General features: G+C 35.1%; 1 protein-coding gene across 1 annotated transcript; it reads right to left on the reverse strand.

The window, feature by feature from the left end:
• Positions 1–58: 58 nt before the first annotated feature.
• Positions 59–18,397, reverse strand: LOC128997546 (unconventional myosin-Ie-like). Its single transcript, XM_054423186.1, has 11 exons — positions 18,292–18,397; positions 16,215–16,340; positions 11,988–12,077; positions 10,394–10,488; positions 7,724–7,901; positions 6,707–6,869; positions 6,205–6,312; positions 5,391–5,519; positions 2,893–3,089; positions 2,237–2,404; positions 59–85 (listed from the first exon to the last, which is right to left on the reverse strand). Exons 1-11 carry the CDS (start codon positions 18,292–18,294, stop codon positions 59–61), a joined length of 1,284 nt encoding a protein of 427 aa, XP_054279161.1. The 5' UTR covers positions 18,295–18,397.
• Positions 18,398–27,291: the final 8,894 nt, after the last annotated feature.

Below are 27,291 nucleotides of genomic sequence, written 5' to 3' on the forward strand. Positions count from 1 at the left end.
AAAAACAACAAATAGGCATATTACAATAATGCAAGGGCAGGACGTGCACCAGTGAAGGTCAGGGGGTAGAATGCACACAGTTCTCCTATGCAGTAATTAGTACGGTAATCAAAATTGTAGAAGCTAACATTATTTTTGTTGATTTCTCCGTGATCACTACTTAGAACCGTATCACTCTGCTAGATAAAAAGTTGACCTAGCACATCTGAGGTTTTAAGCTTAGAATGTAAATGAAGGTAGGTCTCTGAAAATGCGTATTATGAAATCCCTGTGTTTTTTACTTCCCTTCACTAGAAACAATATGTAACTATTTTAATCACTACAATAATAATGATCTCCACACAAATATTGTCTAAATTTAAAATTGTAAGTAAAAATAATAATAAAATAAAGCTTGATGGTGAAGGTCAATGACAAAATAAAATATTTCCTGGTAACTCTACACAATTTTGTGGACGCCTCTGCGAACACCACCTAGTTTATGAACCTATGCATATACTGTTTAGCATAAGATTACACAGGCTTTCTACTCATGAGAGAGTAAAAGAGCAAGAGCTACTTTAGACCCGCAACACATGAATAAAATGGCTGTTTTTGCTGCAGTATGACGAAAAATTGTTTCCATAGTCATATCATAGAAAAGAGAATAGATACAGACGGCCATCGGTAATTCTCTAAACGCTCGCCAGAGTGCAGGCACATCACCTCTGCCACGGTTCTCTCTTTACGTCGCCGACCCGCCCTCATATCCAACGGGTGAGATAAAATATGACACACATGTGTTACGCCCACACTCGGGTGGCTGTACTCATCTTCATGTTTCAATAAAAAAAATAATAAAACAATAAATTAAAAAAGGAAATATCTATTTAGGTTGTAACACATTAAATTTCATAATACCTAGAATTTACAAAAGAGTAAGTACCGTGGTACTTTAATTTAACACTTTCATAAGTTTTAGCTAACTTAACATCTGTCATGGACATTTAATCATTTCAATGTCAGCACCTCTTTGTTTATAACTTAAACAATGCCTGAATTGTTTAACAGGGAGTTAATAGTATAAAATTTTACTAATACCCCCGCCGCAGCAAACCTGCAGACTAAGCAAATTTCCATTAACCTGATTGGATTTATACTAAAATGCCTCCATAAAAATAGCACATTTATTTCCTATTTAAATAGAATTAGTTTAACAAGTACTTAGGTTTGCTGCAACAGGGAGGGTAAAAAAGATTTTTTTATAAAATGATAATAGTTTAGTAGGAAATAAAAGTATTTTCCAAAATCGATCAAAATATGTTCATAAACAAGCAAACTACAACAGTTTACTTATTCTCCATAAGAATAACATGGGAATTTTAAAATTACAATTTTTTTGAATTTTCTCCGTAACAATTAGGCACATAATAACGCTTCAATATACTAAATTATTTGTTTTTTTAAGCTCTACAAAATTATTTAAAAAGAAATTGTGAAACTTTGTGTTTTTAGAGTCAAAAATGGGAAAAACCTATTTTTACCCCATAAAACCCCCCATAAACCCCCGTTCCCATAGTCCGATCATGCTGGTTCGCGAACTCATTCAAGTTTATCCCGCCTTACACCTTCAAACCAAATTTTATCAAAATCGGACAAAAATTACTCAAGTTATCGTGCGGATGGACACATATATATATATAAAAATTTGAACGAATGGTGTTTTTGGCCTTTGGGGACATCAAAATGAAAAAGTAAATCGGTCCCGGGCTTAGGTCTTACCATGAGACCTACGGTAATAGCTACTTCCCTATAGGAAATTCGCTAAAAGTATCGAACTATTTCAAATCAAAACCGCAAGTTTGAACTATGCAAGTTTGAACTATGCAAGTTTCTAAAGAATGTATTATGTCTACATGGTTATCAGTGGAAAAGTTAAAAACTTAACTAACCTCGAATTTGTTGTAATGATCTTATACCAGAATGTTATAATTAAAATAATCCGTGATCCTGGTATTCTTCAATACGGTTAAAGATCAATTGAGAATACAGAAGGCTGGACAACAATGAATTCTAATAAGATGTCCATTTGTAAAAGGCTGAAAAATAGGCCATCTCATTACTTGGAGAGCTGAATTGAGAACGGTAGTGGTATAAAAACAGAAAATCAAGAATCTGGAAATGTTCTAAACAATGAAAAAACTAAACAATCAAGCATTTCAATGAGCAAAATAAAACTGTTATGTAAAATTCTTACCTGTTCAGCCTTCAAGGTTAGCTGGATGAAGATCTGTTGTAGTTTTTCATTCACAAAATTGATGCAAAACTGTTCGAACCCGTTCCTTTCAAAGATCTCGAACCCATATATGTCCAGGATACCTATACTGTTTCCAGCTACGTTCGTTTGCATAGCTTCATTGACTTGCTGGAAAATAAAAACATTTATACTGATAATTGTGTAATCAAACGTAGGTCTTGTGGATTAATAGATTCAATTATAGCTTTATCCATGACTTTATGTTAGAATTTCTTAATTATATTGACTATAAAGGACATTTTTCTAAACTTAAAGTGGAAAAAATTTCACTCTGTAACTCCTTCATCACATCATGTAATCACCTTAATGACATCTGACAACTAGGCTACATACAAAAACTTGTTATGAAAAAATTCTGTTTTAGCATAGAACTACCATAATTTCTGGGGAAATAGAGGAAGGAAACCTCAAGGGAAATGAGGTAAAGTAGGAAGTGGAGAGGAGAGCGCCAACTGGAGGAAGAAGAACTGTAAAAGAATAGAAGCAGATAGAAAGGTCAATTGACGCACAGACTCGGGAATGGCCGCAACATAAGTACTGTATGTATTTTAACATTCTCAACATAAACAGCTTGAGCTGACATCAACTTGACTTACCTTGACAAGAAAGTCAAACAGTCTAGTGTAGATTGCTTTGGCAAGTGCGTCTCTTGTGTAAGTTGCCTGTTCTAGTGTCAGCGTGACATCTATTGAGTCTGCTTCATTGCCCCACTTGCTGTCAAACTTACGACTGCGCAGTTTAGAACTTAGCTGCTCCTTCTCTACTTGCAGTAGGTGGGCAGTGAACTGTAAACCTAAACATAAGAAAACATAAGGATTTTAAATTTCAAACAATCAAGAACTCTTACTTTAAAAGTATATTTTATTTTTTCACAAGTGACTATTTTTGACGACACAAGTTCAACTTGACGAAAATGAACGGGTCAAAATACACCTAAGCCTATAAGATGAACTGCATTTTTCATACCCCACCATTCTTTACTATAACTTATTCACAAAAAGAAAATGTTTTCTTAATATCTACTCTTCTACTTTTGATGGATGACATGTATACAGTTTGTGAAAAGGATATAACATGGAGCAGAAGAGCCTAGGTTTTTGGGTTGATTAGTGAGGATAGCAGGCACACTCGAATGGAAAAGAGACCAAACTGGCATAGAAAACTCAAAATGTAACACTTTATACAAAAAACATTAGAAAAATTCACTGTCACTGCCAGCATTTCCAACTATGGAAGAGAGAGTTTTCTGTAGGTCCAACCTTTAAGAACCTTTAAACCTTTAAAACAACCTTTAAAAAACTCTTACAACCTTAAAATGCTGTCAGTGATAGTGAAATATTCTAATGTTTTGTGTAAATAGTGTTAAGTATTGGGTTTTTTGTGCCAGCTCAAACTCATTCCTATTCAGGCAAGCCTGCTATCCCTACTAAAAATCCTAAAAACCTAGTACACAGTTTAACCTTTGACATTCCATCCCCATATTAAATTTGTAGCCAGCTTTTTTTATCAAAATCATCGAAGTTGATGTGAGCCACCTACAGATTGCGCTGATCTAAATTACTAAATTCTGCCGAATACACAATCTTTTTAACCAACTCAAACTTAGGGAATGACTTATGATAAGTTATAATAAATTTTATGACCATCAACATGGTCAGCAACAAAAAATAAGGTATAAAATAGAATGTTAGACACTAGCGCATTCTGTGACTGGCTCACACAACTACATTATTTTTTAGTAAAAAATGGCTACAGATGGTCCATATAGTCTACCTCAGTATCATATAGTCAATGGTTTAACTTTACAAGGTAACTAACAATAGCTTATTCCCTATGGGGAAATTCGCTAAAATGGCTTGGCCTACTTTTGTTTAGCTAATAAACATGAAGCAGTCACTGAGGTTTTCAAATACCGTACAGTATAAGGTTCGTTAAAATTTTGTTTGTGTTGGTTTTCACTTGACTTGTTAGATTCAAAGTGAAAAATACCCCCGGCGCAGCAAACCTGCAGACTAAGCGAATTTCCATTTGCCTGATCAATTAAGATGGGGACGCAAATAGAGATTTCTTTACATTAGGACCAGAGAGTTGCGGAATTATTACATGGAATAAATCAAAATACATTAATGATCTGTGGATTCAAACCCAAGACCTCGGGAACCGAAGACTCGCGGTACGTCCAGAGTGCACGCCGATTCAGATTCAGATTTTCGGCGTGTGGTTAGATATTTTGTTGGTGGCCATAGTGGAAGCAGGAAATACGCCACCGGTAGGCCTACTGACTCGGTTAGCAAAGAAGCAAGTCAGTCATTGATATGGAATTGACGGATGAGGAATTAACGTGCAAAATGATAACGTCTGAAACTGTTGTGAAGTTACAGTCAGTGAAAATGGGGTTCTTAATATTATTTATCTTTTTTCCCATTGTTAAAAGTGATAGAGCTTCTTTCAATATTGTGTTGAATGGAGCCAGAATCCACCGAAACTTATTATTAAAATTGGATATCATACTGCAAGAAACTTCTGTAAAAACAAAACAATTTTCCTGAAGAGCGCTTACTGGTAACCCTAAAAGTAAGGATGAAAAATTAAATATTTTACAATAAAAACAAAATGTATTTAATTAAATAGTGTGAATACGAGCAAAATCTAAATCTGAATCTGAAACGAGAATGAAGAATTCATTCCGGTAAGCACCTGCCTGCGCGCAGGCTCGGAAACCGGTGGCCACTATGGACACTTCCATTCCTGCCGCCGAAAATCTGAATCTGAATCGGCGTGCACTCTGGACCAATGCACCCCTCTGGGCACCCCTGTCTCGCTCAATCCCCTTTGTTACTGACGAAGGTCAGTTGTTTCTCTAACCAGGACCATTATTAAATGTCCAATGATCAGGGACAGCTAATGATCATATCACTATTCATGTAAGAGCCATTACATGATAAAACTTCAAAAACTGAGTTGCCTGAACCTGAGTAGAGCTAAGACGGGCACAATGCACAACTCGGGTGTTTACAGTGTTCATAAGAAAGTGCAAACATTAGAATAATTTGTCCTAATCTATCAAGCTACAAAGTTGAAATATGACACTTACTCGGTGGGGAAGCAATCTCAGCGTAGTTGCCTTTTTCCGTGAACGTGATATTGCCCAGGTGCAATATTGCTGCCACGGCTCGCAATATGTCATTCTGTCGACTCTTGTCTAGTCCCATCACACTCATTGCTATCAACAATACAGCATTAATTAGGCTCTAGGCTAAAGATGTGATCCTTCGAATAAGGGGAAAGCAGCTAGCTACCTTATAAAAAGTCCAGACAGTCCATAGTCCACATAGAAGACGCAGAACACAGATTATTTTATTCCATTAGGGACTAAGTTCTGGTTTTTTTCTAAGGTAAGCTAGCTGCTATCCTCTAAACATTAACAATTAGTTTCTGGAGGACTAGCACTTGACACTTGGAAGGAGGAACTACACAACACAGCTAACTTACCCAAGAAAAAAGTTCCAAGCAGTTGACAGCACATTGGATTCTAATACTTTCTTCTGTAGAAACTCCATGATAATCTAATCCTCTAATCCTCAATTAATTTGGAGGATATGTCTAAAGCTGTTTTTAAAATGATTATAGAATTAAATCATCTAAGTTACTGGTAATTTGTGTGTATGTGTGTTATAGCACAGCTGTCTATTGAGAGAAATGAATGCGAGAGATAATGTATTCCTCGACAGAATCCCGTTGAACAATCTTAGAACAGTTAAAATTAGCTCTCTGATATGATCTCCCTCAAAAACTGTTCATAACAGAAAACACCACAAGCTCTATGTTGACATTAGTATCACCAGTAGTTTTTTTTTTCTTTTTTTTAATTTTGGACAACTAAATAAACTAAATCTGCATAAACTCGCCTTTCAAAGTCTCATTGAATTCATGAGCATCGTTTGTGCCTTCCACTTTGTGACTACCTCCTCCGCTGAGGTATAAAAAACATTCTATCTGCACCAAACCAAGCTCACCTGAAAAAAATAGGAGTATAATTTAATACCAGTTCCCTCAAACAAGAATAAATCAAACTTTTCCTAAATAGCTTTAGTCTGCAATATATGTAGTTTTCAAATATACAGTATATTTAAAATATATTTTGTCATAAAAATGCAACAGAGGTTTTTGGACGCAGTTCTAGACGTTAAAATGGCTTTAAACAGTCACTAAACGGCTTTAAAATTAGGAAATTTTAGGGGAATTTCCGTGGTGAACGGTTATTTCCGGTGAACGGTTATGGAGTACAGGTTATTTGCAAATTGCAACACCATCTAACATATCTATTTAACTTTTTGTCATGCTTCCTATTGAAGACCCAAAACATTTAAAGATTCGCATGGTAAACAAATAAAAACATTGACTAATTACGTTTTGTTGCCTGGTCCGTTCCACTGCACAACTGGTAGAAGATATGGAAGGATCTTTCTCCGGGGTTTTGTGACGTAACTCGTGACTTTTCCAGAAGAAAATTTGATACTTTTCCTCCCTCTGGTTGACCTCCGGCTCCAAACTCCATCTCCACATACTTGCCCTACACACACATATAACTGATAACATCGATGCTAAAATTGGAATATTTACTTTTTACACACCCTAGTTTCATAAACATAATCAACATTTTATCTTATATTAAAAATAATATAGAACTCATAATAGGATCTACTTTCAACCGAAGATAAAACAGATTCAGATTATAGATATTAAAATCAATTGGCTTGACCATATTTTTATAAACACAGGTTTTCTTGACTTTAACCACAAAAGATTGCATTAAAACATTAAAAAGCTATTACATGTTTCTTCAATCTAAGAAATCAACAGACAGGTTATTGAAACAGTTCATAATTTAAAGTGAAATATAAATGCTAACATTACCGGAGTCTTACTAACAACAGTTAATATGGTACTTAATTTTTTTTATGAACTGGGTCGTTTGAAAATTAATCTTTTAAAATTAAGAATTTTCAAGACCAGAAATAAAATTACGGTATACATGTATATTATTTGTTCTTTTAGGCTCAAGAACTTTTTATTAGATAATCTTTTCGGTTGTTGAGTCTGTTCTTAAGTAAAAGTTTTACTCAGGCAAAAAACAAAAAAGGGAGAGTTTTCAGGACGGGAATCTTGTCATATTATTCTGACAATGTTTGATATTGCCGTGGTGGCAGGAGCAAGATGTTGCTACAATCACAGGAAGACCACTATGTCGTAGTGATTAAATGAGAATTAAAGATTTGCTAACAAATTCAAAGTTGGGAGTCTCGAGAAATAAATTTTATTTTTATCACTGGTATTAAAGGTTATGTTATGTTATGAGGAAACAAAAATCGTGATTGGTATAACCTCACACACCGTTTACTGTCTGCAATCAGCTAATAAACTTACAAATCTGCTAGAGTTGTTGTTGCGCACTGTCTTGGCATTCCCGAATGCCTCCAGGAGGGGATTGGACTGTAGTATGACATCCTTGACTCTCTGTACTCTACTGCCACCTCCACTGACCCGGGCGATGTACGCCATTATGTACTTGGCAGCAACTGTCTTGCCTGCGCCCGACTCTCCACTAGAACAGAGAAAAATGTCAGAGAATTATAAACATTTTCCAAATTATGAGATGACCACACATGGGGAGGAGAAAATTTAATGAGGGAAGGCTGAGATTTAAATATTAGAAATATTGGTTTGGAAAAAGTTATTTTGCACAAATTTAATGTTTTATGTTAATTCTAATTACTACATAATAGCATTTGGAACAAAACATGTATACCCCGGGAGAACCGCAGGGTCTCGGTTTGGCAGTCATACATGTCACACAGACACCTCATGTCAACACAACAAACAGGCAACACATTCCATGCTACGACCAAACCATCAAACGTGATGTAGCAATCGATGTATCTAATACTTTGTAACACTAAAAAAACCAATCAAATTGCAAAATTATGCAGGCTAGTGGAGTTGCCACTCACTGCCATTGCCTAATTGCCGCTAGTAAAGGCAATGACTGAAATTTGCCAAACTGTTATTTGGGCTAATATTAATTGTATTAAAAATTGATCCATACCAGATCGTCACAACAATTAATGAAAAATGAGTATTCATAAAACTTTGGGATCTGGAATCAGATCTTCAAGTGTTTTTCAACCCGAAACCATGTTGAAAAGATAAGCTCACAAAAATAAAAACTTAGAAACATGCGAAAAATAATGAATAGGTATCTTTTGTCAAAATATCAATATATACAAAAACATAGTATAGTTTTCTAAAATTAGGTTATATTATTTTGCCAACACATAAGGGTACACAAAACCAGCTAATTCTGCAAAAGATAAACCACAAAAAGTAGCCTATAGAAGTCTAAAGAAGAATGAATAAATTGGGTTCAAACTCTTAGGATTGCCAAATTGTTCGGATTAGCTAGAAATTTGCTTGAAAAAATAAAAAGTGTATTTTGATGACTAAATGGCCATAAATATTTAAAAAAAATTTGCCCCTACTACCACAAGACTGTAATCGTCGTTGATAACAGCTACACTATGAGTATTTTCTGTGATCGTTTTCTTCATATTATATGACAGTTCCAACTGTAATGAACCGACCGAGCACCATTTACGAATTAACATCGGTTATAGGATAACAGCAATTATTCTTTATTTTGCAATTCTATGCAAAATTCACATTTCCTGGTTTTCACAGTGGTTAGTATTTGAGAATATACAGCTTGGTTTATAATTGCAATACTGTAAGCCTAATCCTTTTTCCACAGGTGGGTCTGGCTTGCATCGTTCAGATTAGCAGAGCTCTCGTACAAAAGAAGTTAGGCGAACATAATGGACAATTTCAGTGAGAAACGAGGATGACGTCGCCAGAAGACCTGACACAAAGCCACAAAAAAATCCAATTTTGACAGCTTGGATTTCCCTAGTTCCAGAGTGTAGGTTGTCGTACTAAACTTACTAAAAGTTAACAGGGCGTGTGAATTTCAAAAAGGAGAAAATTTCACTTTCTTTTAAAGTGTTATTTTGTTGTTAATCGCGATGGAAAAATATCCAAAATATTCTCTCAAATAACATAAAATTTAAAAACCTAAAATTAACTCAAAATAAAGATCAGAGTGATTGTATAGTCCAAGGAAATAGCTCCGTTTTGTGGTTTACCCAATATAAAGTAGAACATTTGACCTTAGTAATAGAACCTTGGTTTGGTGCATTTTAAAAGCCTAAAAAATGTGTCTTTAAACAATATAGAAAATTAGATTCCAGGGGCTAAGGCTACACAATAGCAATGAATACTGAACCTTATAAGAAGCAAAACCGCTCTATTAAAAGACAAGACTCTACGAAGATTGCCGCCAGCGGGAGTTCACGAAGACTTATGTAGGAAGCGCTAGAGTCGCCAGCTAAGTCTTTGTGAACTACCGCTAGCAGCAGCAATCTTCGTAGAGTCGCCTCTTTTAATACGCCGGTTTCGCTTCTTATAAGGTTCTGTATTCTTTGACAATCGTAAAAATAGTTATTTGTGCAACTAGTGAGAAAAGTGAGCAATTGACTCACTCGAGAGAAATCCTTACTCACGAGCCGTAGGCGAGTGAGGAATGGTTTCTCAAGTGAGGCAATTGTACTTTGAACTCGAGTTGCACATTATAATTTTCCTACAGTTACCATAAAACAAATAAATTGGTGAAGAAACATAACCTATTTTTACACAGAAGTGAACTTTTGATATAACATTTAACAAGAAGTGACAAATACAACAGTACAACAGCTGACCAGCTGATTTACAGCCAGTTCTGCCAACGTATTTCGCGCTCATACGACGTTGCCTGCATGTTACGCGCTCACTATTTCTTGCATTCACGTTGCAAATCTGGAGTGAGACAAAGTAATTAGAGTGAGACAATGTTAACATTGTCTCACTGATGAGTGAATTGGCCACTTTGCTTTCTCAAATCAGTGAGAGAACATGTACATTGTTAGGTAACTGTAGGAAAAGAAAATACCTCTTCTTAGTCTCAAATACATGAGGACAGTCATAGTAAACACATATTTATTTTACCTTATGATCACACATTGGTTTTCCCCATCTATTATCAAGTTCCTAAACATATTATCGGCCACTGCATAGATATGGGGTGGATTTTCAAACGGAGCCTGCAAATAAAGACAGATAACTGTAAACACTCTTTTAAATATCGATTAGTTGAATTGTTATCGCTATAAATTACTGAGTATTATGATTGTTTATGCCATGTAAAGTAGTTTTTTTTTCCTTTCAAAGAAACTATTGGCCTGTGTGATGAACATATGTGAGCTTTTTTTGGTAAGTTAACAAAATCACAAAACTAAAATTTAGTAAATTTTCACTTTTCAAAATATTTTCCAAAATTGAGACCATCTGTGTTTTTTATTATATTCAAACAACTATTACCATTACTTGAATTCACTCTACCAACGCAATAGTAACTTTGAATTACTGAATCTTATACATTTCACATAAAATGTAGTTATAGGCCTAATGGTATTGTAATAAATTAAACTATTTATAAACAAACACTAAACTGTTCACCTATAGTGTAATATACTTATAGATTAGCCTATTAAGAACAATTTTTTTACAAATTTTAAAAGTGAAAAAAATGTAGAGCTTGACTCCAGCAAATTATTGTTTTACTCTAAGGAAATACACCAACTTTAGACCTGTAACTTCTTAAGTCAATGTCTTGTCACTGCGACATAGTACTATACTCTGTTCATAAAATATAGACGGGTTAAAGAGAAGATATCTGTCTCCTCCACTTGACCGGGTTTTTATCAAAATTGTTGTAATTGATGTGAGCCACCTACGGATTGCGCTGATCTAAATTTCAAATTCTGTCGAGTGCACAAACATTTTTACCAATTCAAACTTAGGGAATGACTTATAGTGAACTATAGCACCTGTTATGGCCTATCAACCTGGTCAGCAACAAAAAATAAGGTATAAAATAGAATTTTAGACACTAGCACATTCTGTGACTGGCTCACACAACTACGTTCTTTTTAAGTAAAAAATTGGCGACAGCTGGTGCATATAGATGGGATGTCTACTTCAGTATCCAATAGTCAATGATACTACCTCTAAAACAATAGTTCAACAGCTGAGGTTTGCCAAAAATTCAATCAGCTGCACAATAAATTAAAATTAAGCAAACAAAAAGTGGTGGGGGAACTTTCCCTTAAACCACCAACACTTTTTTAACGGGCTATAATCATAGACAAATAAAATGAATATAGACCGGTAGCAGTGTTTCGTTTAGCATTTGTTAGCATAGGAGTGTCGTGTAGTTACGGCGCACACCGCTGCAGCGTCTACTGGTAGCACTTGGCTCCATCACTCCTTGCCTGCAGCGGTATGCGCCCTAACTACACGGCACTCCTAGCGGTTGGCGCCGGAAGTTTCCTTTGACAGTCTATATTTTTTCTATTTGTCTATGCTATAATACAGATGTAATAGTTAATAAGGAATTTGAATGTTTAAATTGTAACTATTTATCTGCATTCTGCAATATAAAAAGTTAGCATTATCTATCATTCAGATTTGATGTATAACAATAGTGAATCAATAAATTACAGCCTAATATCTTAGTATTTTTTACAAGGGTTATACTCACAGCTCCCTGATACATCTCAATTTCCTTGTCACCAAAGTACGGCATCTGTTTAAAAGGGTTGACTGACACCAAAACCGGCCCAATACAGGTCTGTATATGTGTTAAGGAGTTTTTATTAAGAATGTACGCCTAGCAAAATGTTTTCTCTTCTTTTGCTTGAACAGTTACTGAACAGAAACTGTAACAACTTTAGCTTCAGACAAACAGTATGTTCACAAGTTACTTAGTATAAAAGATTCTTCAACACAACGGAAATATAAAGTATTGTTGGATAGAGAGTAAGGGTCTTTGGAGGCTAGGGGCCATCCTTGGATCATTTCAAACAGTTGCTTAATTTATTTAACAACCAAAAATTTTAAAAAGTTTTCAACACATAAAGTGATTAGAATGTAAATATCATGGACACTGTGAGATTAGAACATCTCTTTGTAGTTTTGAATTGTTTTCCAAGGGAGTCCATGGAAGCTAACTGCTTCGATCTTAGATTTGCCCGCCATAATTGCAATGTTAATTTTGTTAATTTCAAACAGTCTCTGAAGAGTTATTTACCATCTCAAAAAACTTTATCAAACACCAGAGGGATCGTAACTTAAATATTTAGTGCACTGTGACGTTATAAATTTTCTTTGTAGTTTTTTAATTGTTTTATGAGTTTGAAGAAATGCTTAAAATTTAAATCCTACAAGCAAGCGAGAAAATCCTACTTAGTCTATGTCGTGATTATGGACTAAAGATTGCTTAAGTTGGCTGGGATAGGTCTATATGTACTAAGAGGGGCTACAAAAGATTATCAGCAGCAAACCTATCTGGAAAACAAAGATAAGGGCACTTTGTTAGACCAGATAACTTAATCAATTTCCAATACACTTTTCTTCAGGCTACACAGTTGCTTAGAAATATAATCATTTTCTTACTATTCTTTTCTTCAAACAAAACTATATTTATCACGCATGCAATATTTGCAATAAATTAATCATTGTATATGCCTGCAAAAATTGTTATTTGCATACACCTAAATTTATTTACTGTAATCTATTTAGGTATTGTGATTCTTATTAATATCATTAAGAATTTTTCGCTATACTACTGTAAAATGAACTTATTTTGAACTTATTTTCATAAAAAAAAAAATTAACTAAAGGTACAATTATAGTTTTAAGGTTTTTCTTTTTAAATAAGGCTAGTATGTGAGTAAATTTATACAAAACGGATAGTGTACATGTTTGTGGTTTCTTATTCTCAAACATTATTATACTAACCCAACTAAAAAATTATTTCATCAATTACTTAAATAAGTTACAGTGCCTCTTTCCATCACATGATGGAATGATCATACAATCATACTATCAGCCAATGACCAATACTACGCCTATTATAAAGCTCTTATCATTGCCGTGACTCGGATCTGACATCATTTCATTTGTGTGCGTCTTCAATGATTTTGAATTTTTAAATTCAAGTGTGATGGGAAACCCGTCAATATTTTAGCGCAATAGTTACAATCACAATTTACAAAAATACAGTCTTGAAATCAATTTGGTTTAAAATAGGCCTACTAAGCCAGCTTGAAATACACGTAGGCTAGTTAAATATGGTTCTGGTCGAAGAGTATGTAGGCCTATTTCAACAGACAAGATAAATAATTTTATATATCGCCTAGATAACACAAACTGGGACTTCATTTATAATACTGGTGCGGCTGAAGATACCTTCAATTGTTTTTTTTTCAAAATTTCCTTCTTATGTTTAATGAATGCTTTCCCACAAGGTTACTGCCTACAAAACGCTCCAAGAAAAATCAAAATCTTCCGGACTGGAATGACCAATCCCTAGTAACGTGGAAGTAGTGGGTGCTCCTAGCCTATGATCTCTACAGGGACAATAAAACACCCGATTCAGAGCTACGCTACAAAACTATTAAGAAGCAGTACAAACAAAAACTTCTATCAGCTAGACTGGAAAGAAATGTTCGCTTCATAGAATCTGCCAGTAATCGCTGTGCAGCAGCCTGGAAAGTTATCCATGAAGAAGGTGCTCCGTCCAAATCCCAGTTGATATCTTCAGTGACTGCGGAAGCTTTCAACGCCCATTTTATTGACTCCGTCCAGCAGACCAGAGATGCTATCAACGGTTCAGCCACTTCTGCCCTAGATATGCTGGAGAAACGTGACCCTGCAGCCTCACGGTTCAACATTACCCTTTTATCCTGTGAAAGTGTGATACGGGTGGTCCAGAAGCTCAACAACTCTCCAAGCAAAGATATATTTGAGGTATCTGTCAATCTTATTAAGAGTGTGTTTCCTAGCATTGTTAAGCCTTTTACCTATTGCCTGAACCTGTCTCTTTGAAGGAGTCTTTCCCCAAAGACTAAAGATAGCCAAAGTTATACCTATCCATAAGAAAGGTGATCCAAACAGTCCAGAGAATTTCCGCCCTATTTCCCTACTCCCAGTATTTTCAAAAATATTTGAATCTGTAATTAAGGATCAGTTGTACAAATATTTCGAAGAGCACAATCTACTCATGACCGGCCAGTGTGGCTTCAGGGCGGGTCTCTCGACCATAGATGCTCTAGATAAGCTTGAAGCAGTAGTACTGCATGGATTTGAGGCTGGAGGCTTTACTGGGGCCACCCTGTGTGATCTCAGTAAGGCTTTCGACACAGTCGACCATCGGATACTGCTGGATAAATTGAATTTTTATGGAGTAAAGGGCTCTGAACTCAGGCTCATGGAGTCATACCTGGCTGGGCGTGAGCAGAGGGTGCTCATAAATGGACATATCTCTAGCCCTTGTCAGATCACTCATGGTGTCCCACAGGGGTCTGTACTTGGCCCCCTTTTGTTCATTATCATGACCAATGACCTCATTCCAAATTTTGGAGGAAATGTCGTCTGCTATGCTGATGACACTACCCTTTTCAGTTTCTCTAAAGACCTGATAACTCTAAATGGTCAAATGTCTGAGTCCATGGGGATAGCATCAGCATGGTTCCGAGCTAACTTTTTTAAGTTAAATGAAAGTAAATCCCAAACCATTGTTTTCACTTTAAATCAGATGGATCATGAAGTTTCAAATGTTAAATTACTAGGCCTATATTTGGATCCAAAGTTAGACTGGCACTGTCATATTTCTCATGTCTGTAGTCGCTTGTCTAGGGTAATTTTTCTCCTGAGAAGACTTAGAGACTCTGTACCCAAGGAATGGTTAAAAACAGCCTATGTAGCATTTTTTCAGAGTGTACTTCTGTATGGTTTGCGTCTGTGGGGCTCCGCATCTGGGGTCGAGAGGGTCTTGCTTCTGCAAAAGAAAGCAATAAGGATTGTGAATGGTGCAGATTATCTGGACCAATGTAAACCAATCTTTGTTGCCGAGTCCTTGATGACAGTTTACAATCTCTTCATTTTGCAGTGTCTCATGTCATGTAAGAGGAAGCTTGGCACTCTCGAGCTCAGAGGAGGGGTCCACCACTACAACACTAGGAATAAGCAGGATCTGAACATACCTTATGTTAGACTAAAGAAAACCCAGGCTAGTAAGGAAATCTTAAGCTTGAAATTAATGAACAAATTGCCTTGTACAGTTCGGAACCTGCCAATCACTAAATTCCAAAAGAGGGTGAGGGAGTTCCTATTGGCTAACCCACTTTACTCAATCCATGAGTTTTTTGAACTTCCTGACAACTTGTAAGTATGTTTTTTTATGAGTTTTTGCAAGTGTGGTTTTATTTTATTTTCTATGCATGGAGTGTTACAGGAACAAACAAATCATGTAATTTTTGCAATTTTTTAGTACTCTAACCTAGTATTAGTTTATTTGACTTTCTCCATACATGTATCATGTTCACGGAAATAAAGCATTTCATTTCATTTCAAGCATTTCATTTCATTTCATTTCATAAACATAACATTAATCTTTTCTTAACCAGCAAGTTATACTAAATATGAACTATCTCAAGATAAAACGTTACAATTAAACTTAATCGACTTTTCACTACCGGTAGCTTAGGACTAAACATTTTTTTCAGTTCAGACCACTTCCCTTAGGCTGCAGTAAATTTTAAAAAGTACTACATGGACAAACATATAAATTTTTCCCGGGTACCTGTTCAGTAATGATTTCCAGCTGTAAAGAATGACCCAAGTTAAGTAGCCTAATAATACTAAACAAGATAATCCAAACCATTTGAACAAAATTAAAATTAAAAGGTATAAAACACAAGGATACAAATATATAATCGTCCATATATCGCTTCTTGAGGTTGTCAACGATTGCGTCGTCTGTAACAGTTGACAGAAGAACCATATCGTCAACTCCTGAGAGCTTGACATTGTGAGATTGCCAGTGATAAACCTGTAAATAAATTGTAATTACATTATAAGATGTCAAAATTTGGAAAATTTGGTCACCAATCAAACGTAGCATTCTGGACCTTTAACTTAGCCAAACTATTCATGTACAGTTGTTTGAGCTAACTTATGCATAATTTGATTGCCAGCGAGGGTCATATTAGGCTACCTAACTATTCTTACTCAGACAAGCAGTTTACACATTCTAGAGGTTTGGTTCGGTTAGGTTATGTTAGAATAGCACCATTTTATTATGTAATTTCTAAACATTTTATAATAGAATACCAATTCAGGTAAGACGGCTGCCAAGTCAAAAATTTGCCAGAATCATTAAAAACTGGCTTTTAGAAAACCCATTCTATAGCCTAAGTGAGTATAACGAAGCAGATTTCTCACCAATGACGATTGGACTTGAATAAAGTGATTTATAGCAGCCTGTTCTTGCATGCCGTGTTTGGTATAAATCTTTTTTACTTATTTTTATATATATTTTAGTGTTTTCTGCATGATGTTTGTGCATGTTTTTATTTCATTATTATGGACTGACTATTGTACGTCAAGAGGATTATAATTTGTGACCTAGCCTATTACCGGTACCTACTTAAATGTTGAATGGCCCAATAAAATTTTGATTTTGATTTGATTTTTGAAACGTCGGAATATAAATTAATAAATCATAAATAAGGATAAAATACTGGTAGCAATAATACATTATTAACTTATCGGTCTTAGAAAGTGAAAAGTGTAACTTAATTAGGTGATTTTCATATTGCAGAATCAGAGTTTTAGCTAATTAAAGTTGTCACTTCCATTTTTTACTTGAATATGATTGAAAACAATCAGGTTGGTTTACTTAACCCATAGTTCATTCCACTTGTAATGTCATCCATCCTACCTTGTTTGTTGTAATTTTGTATATTAGGTTATTACGGCGATATCTTGAGAAATGTTCATCAGCTGTGAAAAATAATGGTATATTTGGATTCAGGAGGTAAAAAACTATAAAGTAAGATATCAAAATTAAAAATTTGTTTGGAGGCACCTAGGCTATACGGAATAGTTTACCGAAAACTCATGGTTTTTCCATTTTTATTCTAAATATCTAAGTTAAGAAAAGGGGTACACTTCCATTAGTTATCTGTTGGCACAAACAACCGAATGAGTAATATTGATTATTCGACTGTTTAATTCGATAGGCTGCACTTTACTTGACGTCCTACACTCATTCGAATGAAAATATTGATCGATATACCTATCGATTAATCGATATCTTCATTCGATATATCGTTTGGTTAGTTAAGGTTAACCTAACCTAACTAACCAAACGATCACTAAACGATATATCAAACAAAACAATCGAATGAAAATATCGAAACGAAAAAACAATCGAATGAGTGTAGGACGTCAAGTAAAGTGCAGCCAATTCGATATATCGTTTGGTTAGTTAGGTTAGGTTAACCTTACCTAACTAACCAAATGATATATCGAATAATCGATATATCAATCGATATTTTCATTCGGTTGTTTGTGCCAACAAATATGGAAGTGTACCCAAGAAAAGTAGGCTAAGTAGGCTATAAAATACCTTAACCTTAAGAAAATGCTTTGATAGGCCTAATATCACAGATTCTCTGGGAATCGAACTGTATCCTCCTTGGTGCTTGGGTGACTGGCGTCACATAGCTTAATTTGGTGGTTTAAATTAAGTTAGGCTAATTCCTATTGACTACAATCTTTATGGGCCAAGTAGGCAGGCCTTTAATTGAATACCTAAACTTGGTAACCGTAAACCTCATAGCCTACTTGGTCTGGCAATTATTTAGTTGATATAAGAATTCAAATAAACGACAGATTTTCTTCAACTAGGAAGTAAATTACTTCATAGGTTAGGGTAGGCTTAGCCTAACCAAAATTTAACACAATACCATTGACAAAACTTAGATTTGTGTACTTGCCATGATGGTAGCAATCAGTAGCGTCTTCCAGACACCTAGATAAATGTACACTAATTTGGATTATATGAGTGTACAAAACTAATTCATAAAAACCATTTAAAGTTCACACACACTTGACACACAACACTTGACATTTAACTTCAGAAGACAACGACTAACGACATTGACATAACGACAACAACATTTTACTTATTTTATTTTTGTTCATTCATTCATAAGGAATTATGAGTCACAGCTGTTCCTGGTTCAGTCAGATGTTAATCTAATCAGGCTGACTGACTCACTCCTCTGAGCTGAGGAAACAGCTGAGTCTGACGTCTGACTCATCAATAATAAAAAAAGATAGAAACAGCTGTTGGCATGATTTCTGACAAGAACTGTTATCCTACCTGCACAATTTGTTTTTCAGGATTAATTTTGCCAACAGCGTCATTTAGAGGCTTCTGATTGACTATAACGAAGGTTTAGTAATTGAAAAATTATTTTTGTTCATAGAATAAAATTATAAATGCCTCAAATTCATTTTTTTATATATATTTTTTAAATTAAACCGTCATAACCTAACCTGACCAACCAAACGTGCTAACAATGAAAAAATCTAATGAAGGTTTATTAATCGAAAAAATAGTTCTGTTCATAAAATAAAATTATAAATGCCTCAAATCCTATTTTACAATTGTTTTATTCTAAAATTAAACTATCATAACCTAACCAAACTAACCAGACTTGCTTATAATGAAAAATCAAATGAAGGTTTAACCGAAAAAAAATCTGTTCATAAAATAAAACTATAAATGGGTCAAATTCAATTTCGTAATATTTTAATTATAAAATTAAACCGTCATAACCTAACCAAACTTGTTGATAATGAAAAAAATCCAATTCAAAAAAATAATGCTACGGGTGGGATTCGAACCCGGGTCCTTCGGATCATCAGCCCAGCACTCTATCCAATACACCACCGAGGCCGATGGCATCAACCGTATCGTCGCGGTAATGATGTTCCCTCAGCCAATCAGAAGCCTCAAAATAATACTGTAGGCAACACTAATCCTGAAATAAAAATTCAGCATCCTACCTAATGCCGTTGAGCATACTCGTATAGGCCTACTACTGAGTACGTGTATACTCAATGCTATAGTTCGGCCGCTTAGAAAACGACCTGCGCGCTAATGCTAAACCAATGCTGGAGGAGGTCGCTTTCTAAGCGGCCGAACTATAATGCTAATAGATTAATAATAATAACGAAATATATACGATTACAACTCATGGTGGAAGGAAAATACATAGGTGTGCTATTCCCGTCATAAGATGACGTCACTCAGGTTGCAAAACGATTTTACCATTTAGAAAAATTATAATAACAATCAAATCAAAACAAATATGTACTTATATGGCAAACCAATCAGGTGTTTTTTTTTGTTTGCAATCTCGGTGACGTCAGTATATGACGGGATTACGGGAATAGCTCACCTATGTATTTTCTTTCATTTCACCATGATTATAACTTACAACCAGCTGCAGGGGCGTCATTTGGGGGGGGGGCATTTGCCCCCCCCTGGATCCTTGGCTAGAGAAAAAATATGCTGTACTAGCCAATATACAAATATTTTATCCTGTCAAATCCTAAAAAGCACAGCAGACAAAAATCTGTACCTATATTCTTGTACAGTAATTTGAAACAAAAATTATTATTGTTTTATTGTCTTAGATAGCAAATTTTGAGTTTACATAAATTAGTAGTTTTGTTATTCATTTACTTTTTCTGTTTGGTGCTGTACGATAAACCACTTACTTCTAGTTTATATAAATACATAAAAATTCAGATTTTTTGGAAGCATATTGCTTTGTCATTTACTTTTATGAATTATTCAAGCATTAAAACTACATGTGTATACATTTTACGTAATTTATTTTGAACATTGTAGACTACGAATTTAATATAGTTAAATAGCCTTTTGTTCTTTTGTGTCAAATGATTTTATTGGTGATAAAATTTGATTTGCTTTTAAGTTCTTAAATACTTGTATTTTATTTAAAAACTAAAATAAACTGTTTATAAACTATAGGCTATGAACATACCGTATTCATTGCTAAATGTTGTACAAGAGAAATTGGTCATGAATCTATAATAACAAACATAATATTAATACATCATGGAACTATTGATCACGTTTCTTAGATGACTAACTTACCAACATAAAATTGTTGTGTTTCTGTCTGTTGTCAATAATTCTTAGTTTCATTAACTTTCTGCCTAAATTTAAATCAATTTTACTCATAATTTTTTTTTATTTGAAGTGCTTTTAACAATTAAAATAAGCTTTAACCCCTCTTTTTTTGTTTCAAAACTGCAAAATTTTCCGAGGGGGGACCCCCCTTGTTTGCTGGGGGGTATTCCATACCCCCCATGCCCCCCGGTGTTTGCCCCCCCCCCAAAGATTTGGTGGAATGACGCCACTGACAGCTGTGAATTGTTGATTGGCCGAATAAAATCATTGTATCATTGTGAACAGTGTTGTAGTGTGTGGCTGTGCTGTAGTGCTGTCAGCAGTGTCGACAGCGTGGTGACATGTCGTCTCAAATGGAGGAGCGAGGAGGTGATGGCGTATGCTGCGATTTTGGAAGAACTGCAGAAAAGGAATAAAAGTAGGAAGAGAAGTGGAAGGAGGTTGTGGCATAAAGAATTGCTTAACAGAAAAGCACCAACCTAACCTATGTCAATTTATTGGAAGAATTTATAGACTGTATCACAAAGATTGGAAACACGATTTACTTACCCTTAAAATTAAAATTATTGATTACTCTATCTACACTATATGCACTGTCACTGAACAATACAAAACACTCTACGACACTGACGCCTGGCGGCGCGCCAACACCACACAGCCGCACATACCGATCGGCCTGAAGGCGGGGGTTTGGCCGGACGACGACCCCATACACGTAATGATCGGCTGACCGGCATATGGACTGTTCAGGCCGGGCCGCCCGGCCGATCGTTACGTGCATCGGGGGGCCTTTACGACGCGAGCCTTTCAAGACCGGAAAATGCCGCGCGTCTGCGCATGCGCAAGTAAGCGTTATTCGTAGCACTTGTAACAGCTGTTTCAGAAAATCACACTAGTATCTTCACTGCAACTCTTGCAACAATCTACTTGAAACTGAACGGTTCTCCCGCGCTTAACTCCAAACCATTTAATTACTGTAACTGAATGAAGAATTTTACAGATTATGTTTATGTATGTGTTCCTTTACTTACTGTAACCTCTGGCACCTCCTTTATTTTATAAAACAAATTTTAAGTAACTTGGGTGGGCTACGTTACCGTTATCATCTATTCATCTATCTTCAATTGTACCGTACCCAAACATGTTTTCCAAAAGAGAAGATCCCAATTCTCATTTCATTTTTAATGGTCTAAGCTTTTTGAGAATTATTCGTTATTGGCATCTTGCTTACAATGAAATTTATAACAAAATGTAAATGTTCAACAACGCTAATACATAATAATTTATTTTATTCACTAGCGCTTTCAGAAACTAGGTTTCCATTCAAAAGCGCTAGTGCTAGTGAATAAAACAAATTATTTTATTGGCCTTGCCTTGTTGAACATAGCTGGCTTATTAATTGGAATCCTTCTGTACTTCTCGTCCATAAACTAAAAATAAACTTTTCCACATAAACTACAAAGTACTCCAGTGTTATTGATGTCTTCCATTACTCGTATTTCTCAGAATTTTCGCATTGAAGAAGGAGCACATCATCGATAATAAATTACCTCCGCAACACAGCAGCAATCAAAATCTATCAATACCTTTTACCTTTTACCTCTTCTTTCTTCACCACAATCCTCAGATCGGGGAGTCGTCAAAATTTCTCCTTCTTCATCTTCTTGGCAGCCTTTCAGCTAGCCCAGTGTAGGTGTGTATAAGTGTGTTCTTGTATGTATTCCTTTGTTGAGTAATATGGTTTGTTTATAAGGTAGTTTTTTAGTGTCTTTACAAATGTGGTATGATTTGAGATGTTTTTAATTTTTTCTGGCAGAAGATTTATGTATTTGGATCCTGTGTATGTTGGGGTGTTGCTGAATTTTTTTAGTCTGTGTTGTGGCAGGTTTATATTGTTTTTGTGTCTGGTGTTGTGATTATGATAATGTGACCGGAGTGTTGGATTGGATTTTTTTGCTAGGATTATGGTTTCTAGGATGTATTGTGAGAAAACGGTGGGGATTTTGAGCTGGATGAATAGGGGTCTACAATGTTCCAGATAGTGTGTCCTGCATATCGTCCGTAGTACTTTCTTTTGTAGGATAAGTAGTTTGTCCATATTGTTTGCAGATGATGATCCCCATGTTGCAATTCCGTAACTCAGGTGAGAAGCAAAAAGCGAGAAGTAGGCTATTCTGGAGGTTTCTTCGTCGGTTATGGTGCGAATTCGTTTGATGCCATAGTGTGCAGAGGCCAGTTTTTTACACAGATGTTCGATGTGTTGCTGCCAGGATAAATTTTTATCAACAATTATTCCCAGGAATTTAGTGGTTTCTTGCGTTGTGATACTGATGTTGGTCCAGTCGCTTTGATCTTCTAGGTTGTTGCTTGGTTTGAAATTAATGTGTGTAGTTTTACTGGTATTAAATTTTAAATTTAGGTTGTTGCATATTGTTGTTGCTTGTTCTACTGCTGTGGTTATGAGTTGTTGGTTATTTTTATTTCTATCTGTAGGTATTATTATGGTGGTATCATCTGCAAATAGAATACATTTGAATTCTTTTGATAATTTTTCCGGTACATCATTTATATATATCAGGAAGAAAAGTGGGCCAAGTATGGAGCCTTGAGGAATGCCTTTTGTATTCTGTTTGAGTGGTGATTTGGTTGTTATAATAATGTTGTTCACTTGCTGATCGGTTAATTTCAACATATTGGTACCTATGGTCAAGATAGTTCTTTATTAGTGCCAATGCTTCTCCTTCAATACGTACTTTTTTTAGCTTTTGTAGAAGTATATCCCAGTCCAATGAGTCGAACGCTTTTTGAAGGTCTAAGAAAAGTCCCGATGCATTTTTTCTGTCTTCCCAAATACTTGTTATGTCTTCGCAGAGTTCTGCAATTGCGGTATTTGTTCCTCGTTTCTTCCGGAAGCCATGTTGACAGTTTGTGAGTAGGTTGTTTGTTTCTAGGTGATTAATGATTTGGTCGTATATTTCTCTTTCTAATAGTTTGGATATTGTTGGTAAGTTAGATATGGGCCTATAGTTTCCAGGATTTTCTTTGTCTCCTTTTTTAAATTTTGGGTGGATCTTAGATATTTTTAAGTTTTTAGGTATTTGATTTTTGTTGAGTGAGGTGTTGATTATATGGAGTAAAGGTTCCGTTACTTCTTCTCTGCAGTACCTAAGCAGCTTTCCCGTGATTTCAACGAGACCTTGCCGTCAGACCGTCACCGCCTTTTTTTCGTCTGTCTAGAAACGGGACAGCGGAATTGAAATCCGAACTAAACATCTGACCGCGGGTTTCTGCTTCTGTCATCACCGAGCTTGTTTTAAATTACGCGGGAACAAAGTACAGTAGCCGTTTAATGTTAAATATAAGTCTAAATATGTTAATTGAAAATTATTTCTAGAATAATTATTAAAAATTACAAATAGCTATATAAGTCCAAATAAAGATGAATTACATAAAAATCCTAACTATTATTACTTGTTGTTTACACTGTTTAAATAATAAAAGTATAGAAAGAAAAAGTTTAATTCCATGTCATTCTAAATTATAGCTTACAGGTAGGCCTATTTTCAGCTGTGAACATTTTAAAACTAGTAACATACCTCGTGTTAAAATTCCTGGTCTTCGTCTTCAAAATAAATTCTTCTTCAAAAGCGACAATTTAACACATATTATATTACACACTAACACACACAAATAATATTTACATTTATTTACAACATTTTCTTCATCTTGGAAACTGTAACAACAAAATGAACATAAAAATTAGGCTATTTTAAATGAGAAATATCTTATTGTGAATTTTCTATAGGCCTACTTGTTTATTTTGTTTGTTTGTCAGTGTCACAAGTTACTCAACATGGGTCTACGTTTATGTTTGTAGGTTCTCTGTGAAAATATCTGGGATGTCAGTGTGTGTGTTCAAGTTCAAAAACTTTTATTTCAGTAAAAGATTTCACTAGCATACCACTGGGCCGAGTGAATAAAAGTACAGCAAGTATTTACTTGCGAGTAAATACTTGCAAGTATTCATCGTTCAGGTAATCTCTTGTGAATAAAAGCGACTCTTTACTTGCAAGTAAATCCTATACTCTAATACGAGCAATGTTTGCTTGTATGTATGTATGCTTGCACCAAGATCTCGAAAACGGCTCCGACGATTGTCTTCAAATGTTGTAAATAGTTTATTTTTGGTCTAAAAACGAGTTTATTGCAGTTAGAACTGCCAACAAAATTCTAATTACGTAGAAAAATGAAACTGAAAGTCTTATGGGTTGCTAAGTAACCATGTTAGTTGAATTGAATAACAAGGAAAAAGTAAACAAAAGACTTGTTAGTAGTCTATCCACAGTATACTAGCAATTACAAAATACAGTACAAAAGGAAAAACATCAGTTGTTACTATTGAGCAAAGATGATACTGAAGATTACTGGATACATTGTAGGAGGACTTTTTTTATCAATAATAGTAAAGGCTAGCAGTGTGGAGTGTGGGAACTGTTTATGACGATTAGATTAAGGTATCTGCAATCCTCAAATGCTATGGGAAGGGAGGGAAACAGGTCTGCGACGTAGGAAGTGGTGAAGGGAGTAGTAAAGGTGAGCAGTCTGGAGTGTAGGAACTGTTAATGGGGATTAGATTAGGGTATCTACAATCCTAAAATGCTATGAGAAGGGAGGAAAACAGGTCCATAACGTAGGAAATGGTGAAGGAAGTAGTAAGGCTAGCAGTGCAGAGTGTGGGAACTGTCTGTGGCATTTATAGATCTGCAAATCTAAAATGAGGGCAAACAGGTCCACAACATAGGGAGTGGCGAAGGAAGTAGTAAAGGTAAGCAGTGTGGAGTTTGGGAGTGGATTAATGTATCTGCAATACTAAACTGTTTTCAGAGTAAACTAATGATTTTCCCCGAGCAAAGCTTGGTCCCCAGGTACTACTTCCTAAATGAGGTGGTATACTGATCTATCGGATATGAGGGTATACTTGCAAGTATGTACTCCATTTTAAAGTAAACGTTATACAGTACAAGTATATATATATATTATAGGCTATATATGATAAATATATACATATATTATTGAAGGTATTATTTAAGGCCTTCATTTAAACATGTAAAATGTGAAGGTTTTGCATTATTGAGACTTGTGGATGGATTTTCATTAACAAATAGCTTGAACATAACGAAGGAATACCACAAAGGTTCCATCTTCAACCCAAGCATTATTTTGCGGAAATCACTAGTGTCATACATAATTTAAATAAGTGTATTACACCATACTGAATGTGTTACATGCATTTATCAACAAGTTAACTTAAACAAGCATGGGTTACTGATAACTAGTTGAAAAACAAGTATTTACTCTTTAGGCAAGTATTTGCTGGTGGTTATTCACACCAAATTTATAGGTTTCTGAGGGTATATACTTTATTGGAAAGGCTTTTTAGAAGTACAAGTAAATACTCATGCTTATTCAATTCTGTTTAAGTAAATACTCAAATTATGAAAATTCAAGGCAAGTAAAAAAATTTGAAGTACAAGAACTTTAACTTAGAAAATAAGAATGTGTCAGCTGTTACTATTTCATTTAATTTATAATTGATGGTTGATTATTACCTAATGATTAAAAATTATTAAATATATTTCTTTTACAAAGTTTTATTGGTTTTATTTACAATCTGTTTTAAATTAAATGATAAGTAAATATGATGACATTTATATAAATTAAATAAAAATTGGGGGAAAAATGTATTATTAATAATAAGACTACAGTTAATACAATAATGTATTACTGTTTAAAGTTATGGATTAAATAAACTAGTCTTAATATTGATCTTAGCCTACCGTACCTGGTTAAGCAACTCATGGAGTTGAAGGTTCAACCCCTGTACTGAGCAACAATGCTGTTAAAGCAATGTGCTGAGATTCTTCTCGTGTAGGCCGGGAAGTTGCTTTCAACCCTTTTTTCTTTTTGTTTTTGGTTGAAAAAAAACGCCTTTGAGGCTCGATTTTTATCTTTTTGGTCTTGGTTCTTACTTTTAAAGCAATATTCCTTTGTTTTATCGATGTCAACTTTGCATCTAGGTTTTTCAGGCATTGATCAGCTACTTTTAAACTCTCCGGGTTGTCAATTTTATTTAAAATTGACTCAACACGTTGCCTTAGTAGAAGTTTGTCAGTAGGTCTCACTCTTGTGGGCAGAACAGTTTTAGTTGAGACTTCTGCCAATATTGATTTTCTTTCTTCCAAACTTTTGACTTGATCTTGGTTAAGGGCTTCTTGATTAAAGGCTTCACCTTGATCTTCCGACATCAATTTCCGACATAGTAGGTGCACATGTTTACACATGTTAGATTTAATGCATGCATCAATGCATGTGCATGTGAACTTGTGTATGCATGCTGTACACTGCTTGCAAATAATGCTACATGGACATTCTTCTTTTATCTGACAAATCGTGTACATTTCTGCAGAATTTGATGACGCCACGTTCCACGAATTTTCTAAAGTTTCGGACTTAACAATTAAGTCTGGGTTCATGGACAAAGAACTTTTGTGACGGTTTCTGAGAATTTTTATTTTTGATGTTAGTTTTCCCTTTTCAATTATTAGTAATCTGTCAAAGAGTTTCTGCCTAATGAGTTGCATAATTGCACTTATCGCTTTATCAAGTCGATTGACAGTTTTTCCTTCCAATATAAAATGCTTTATTGTTTTATGCATACTTTCCAGATGCATGTTAGTGTTAATTCCTACATTTACTCGAAAACAGTATG

Source organism: Macrosteles quadrilineatus, unplaced genomic scaffold (assembly GCF_028750875.1).
Source record: "Macrosteles quadrilineatus isolate MER2022 unplaced genomic scaffold, UCM_ALF_1.0 Scaffold_6__1_contigs__length_79288215, whole genome shotgun sequence".
NCBI classification, from domain to species: Eukaryota; Metazoa; Arthropoda; class Insecta; order Hemiptera; family Cicadellidae; genus Macrosteles; species Macrosteles quadrilineatus.

Coding starts and splice junctions, on each gene's coding strand:
- LOC128997546 (XM_054423186.1), bottom strand. Junction 10,489..11,987: donor TTGAGATGTATCAGGGAGCT/GTGAGTATAACC, acceptor CTTTATTTGCAG/GCTCCGTTTGAAAATCCACC. Junction 86..2,236: donor TAACCTTGAAGGCTGAACAG/GTAAGAATTTTA, acceptor ATTACTGCATAG/GAGAACTGTGTGCATTCTAC.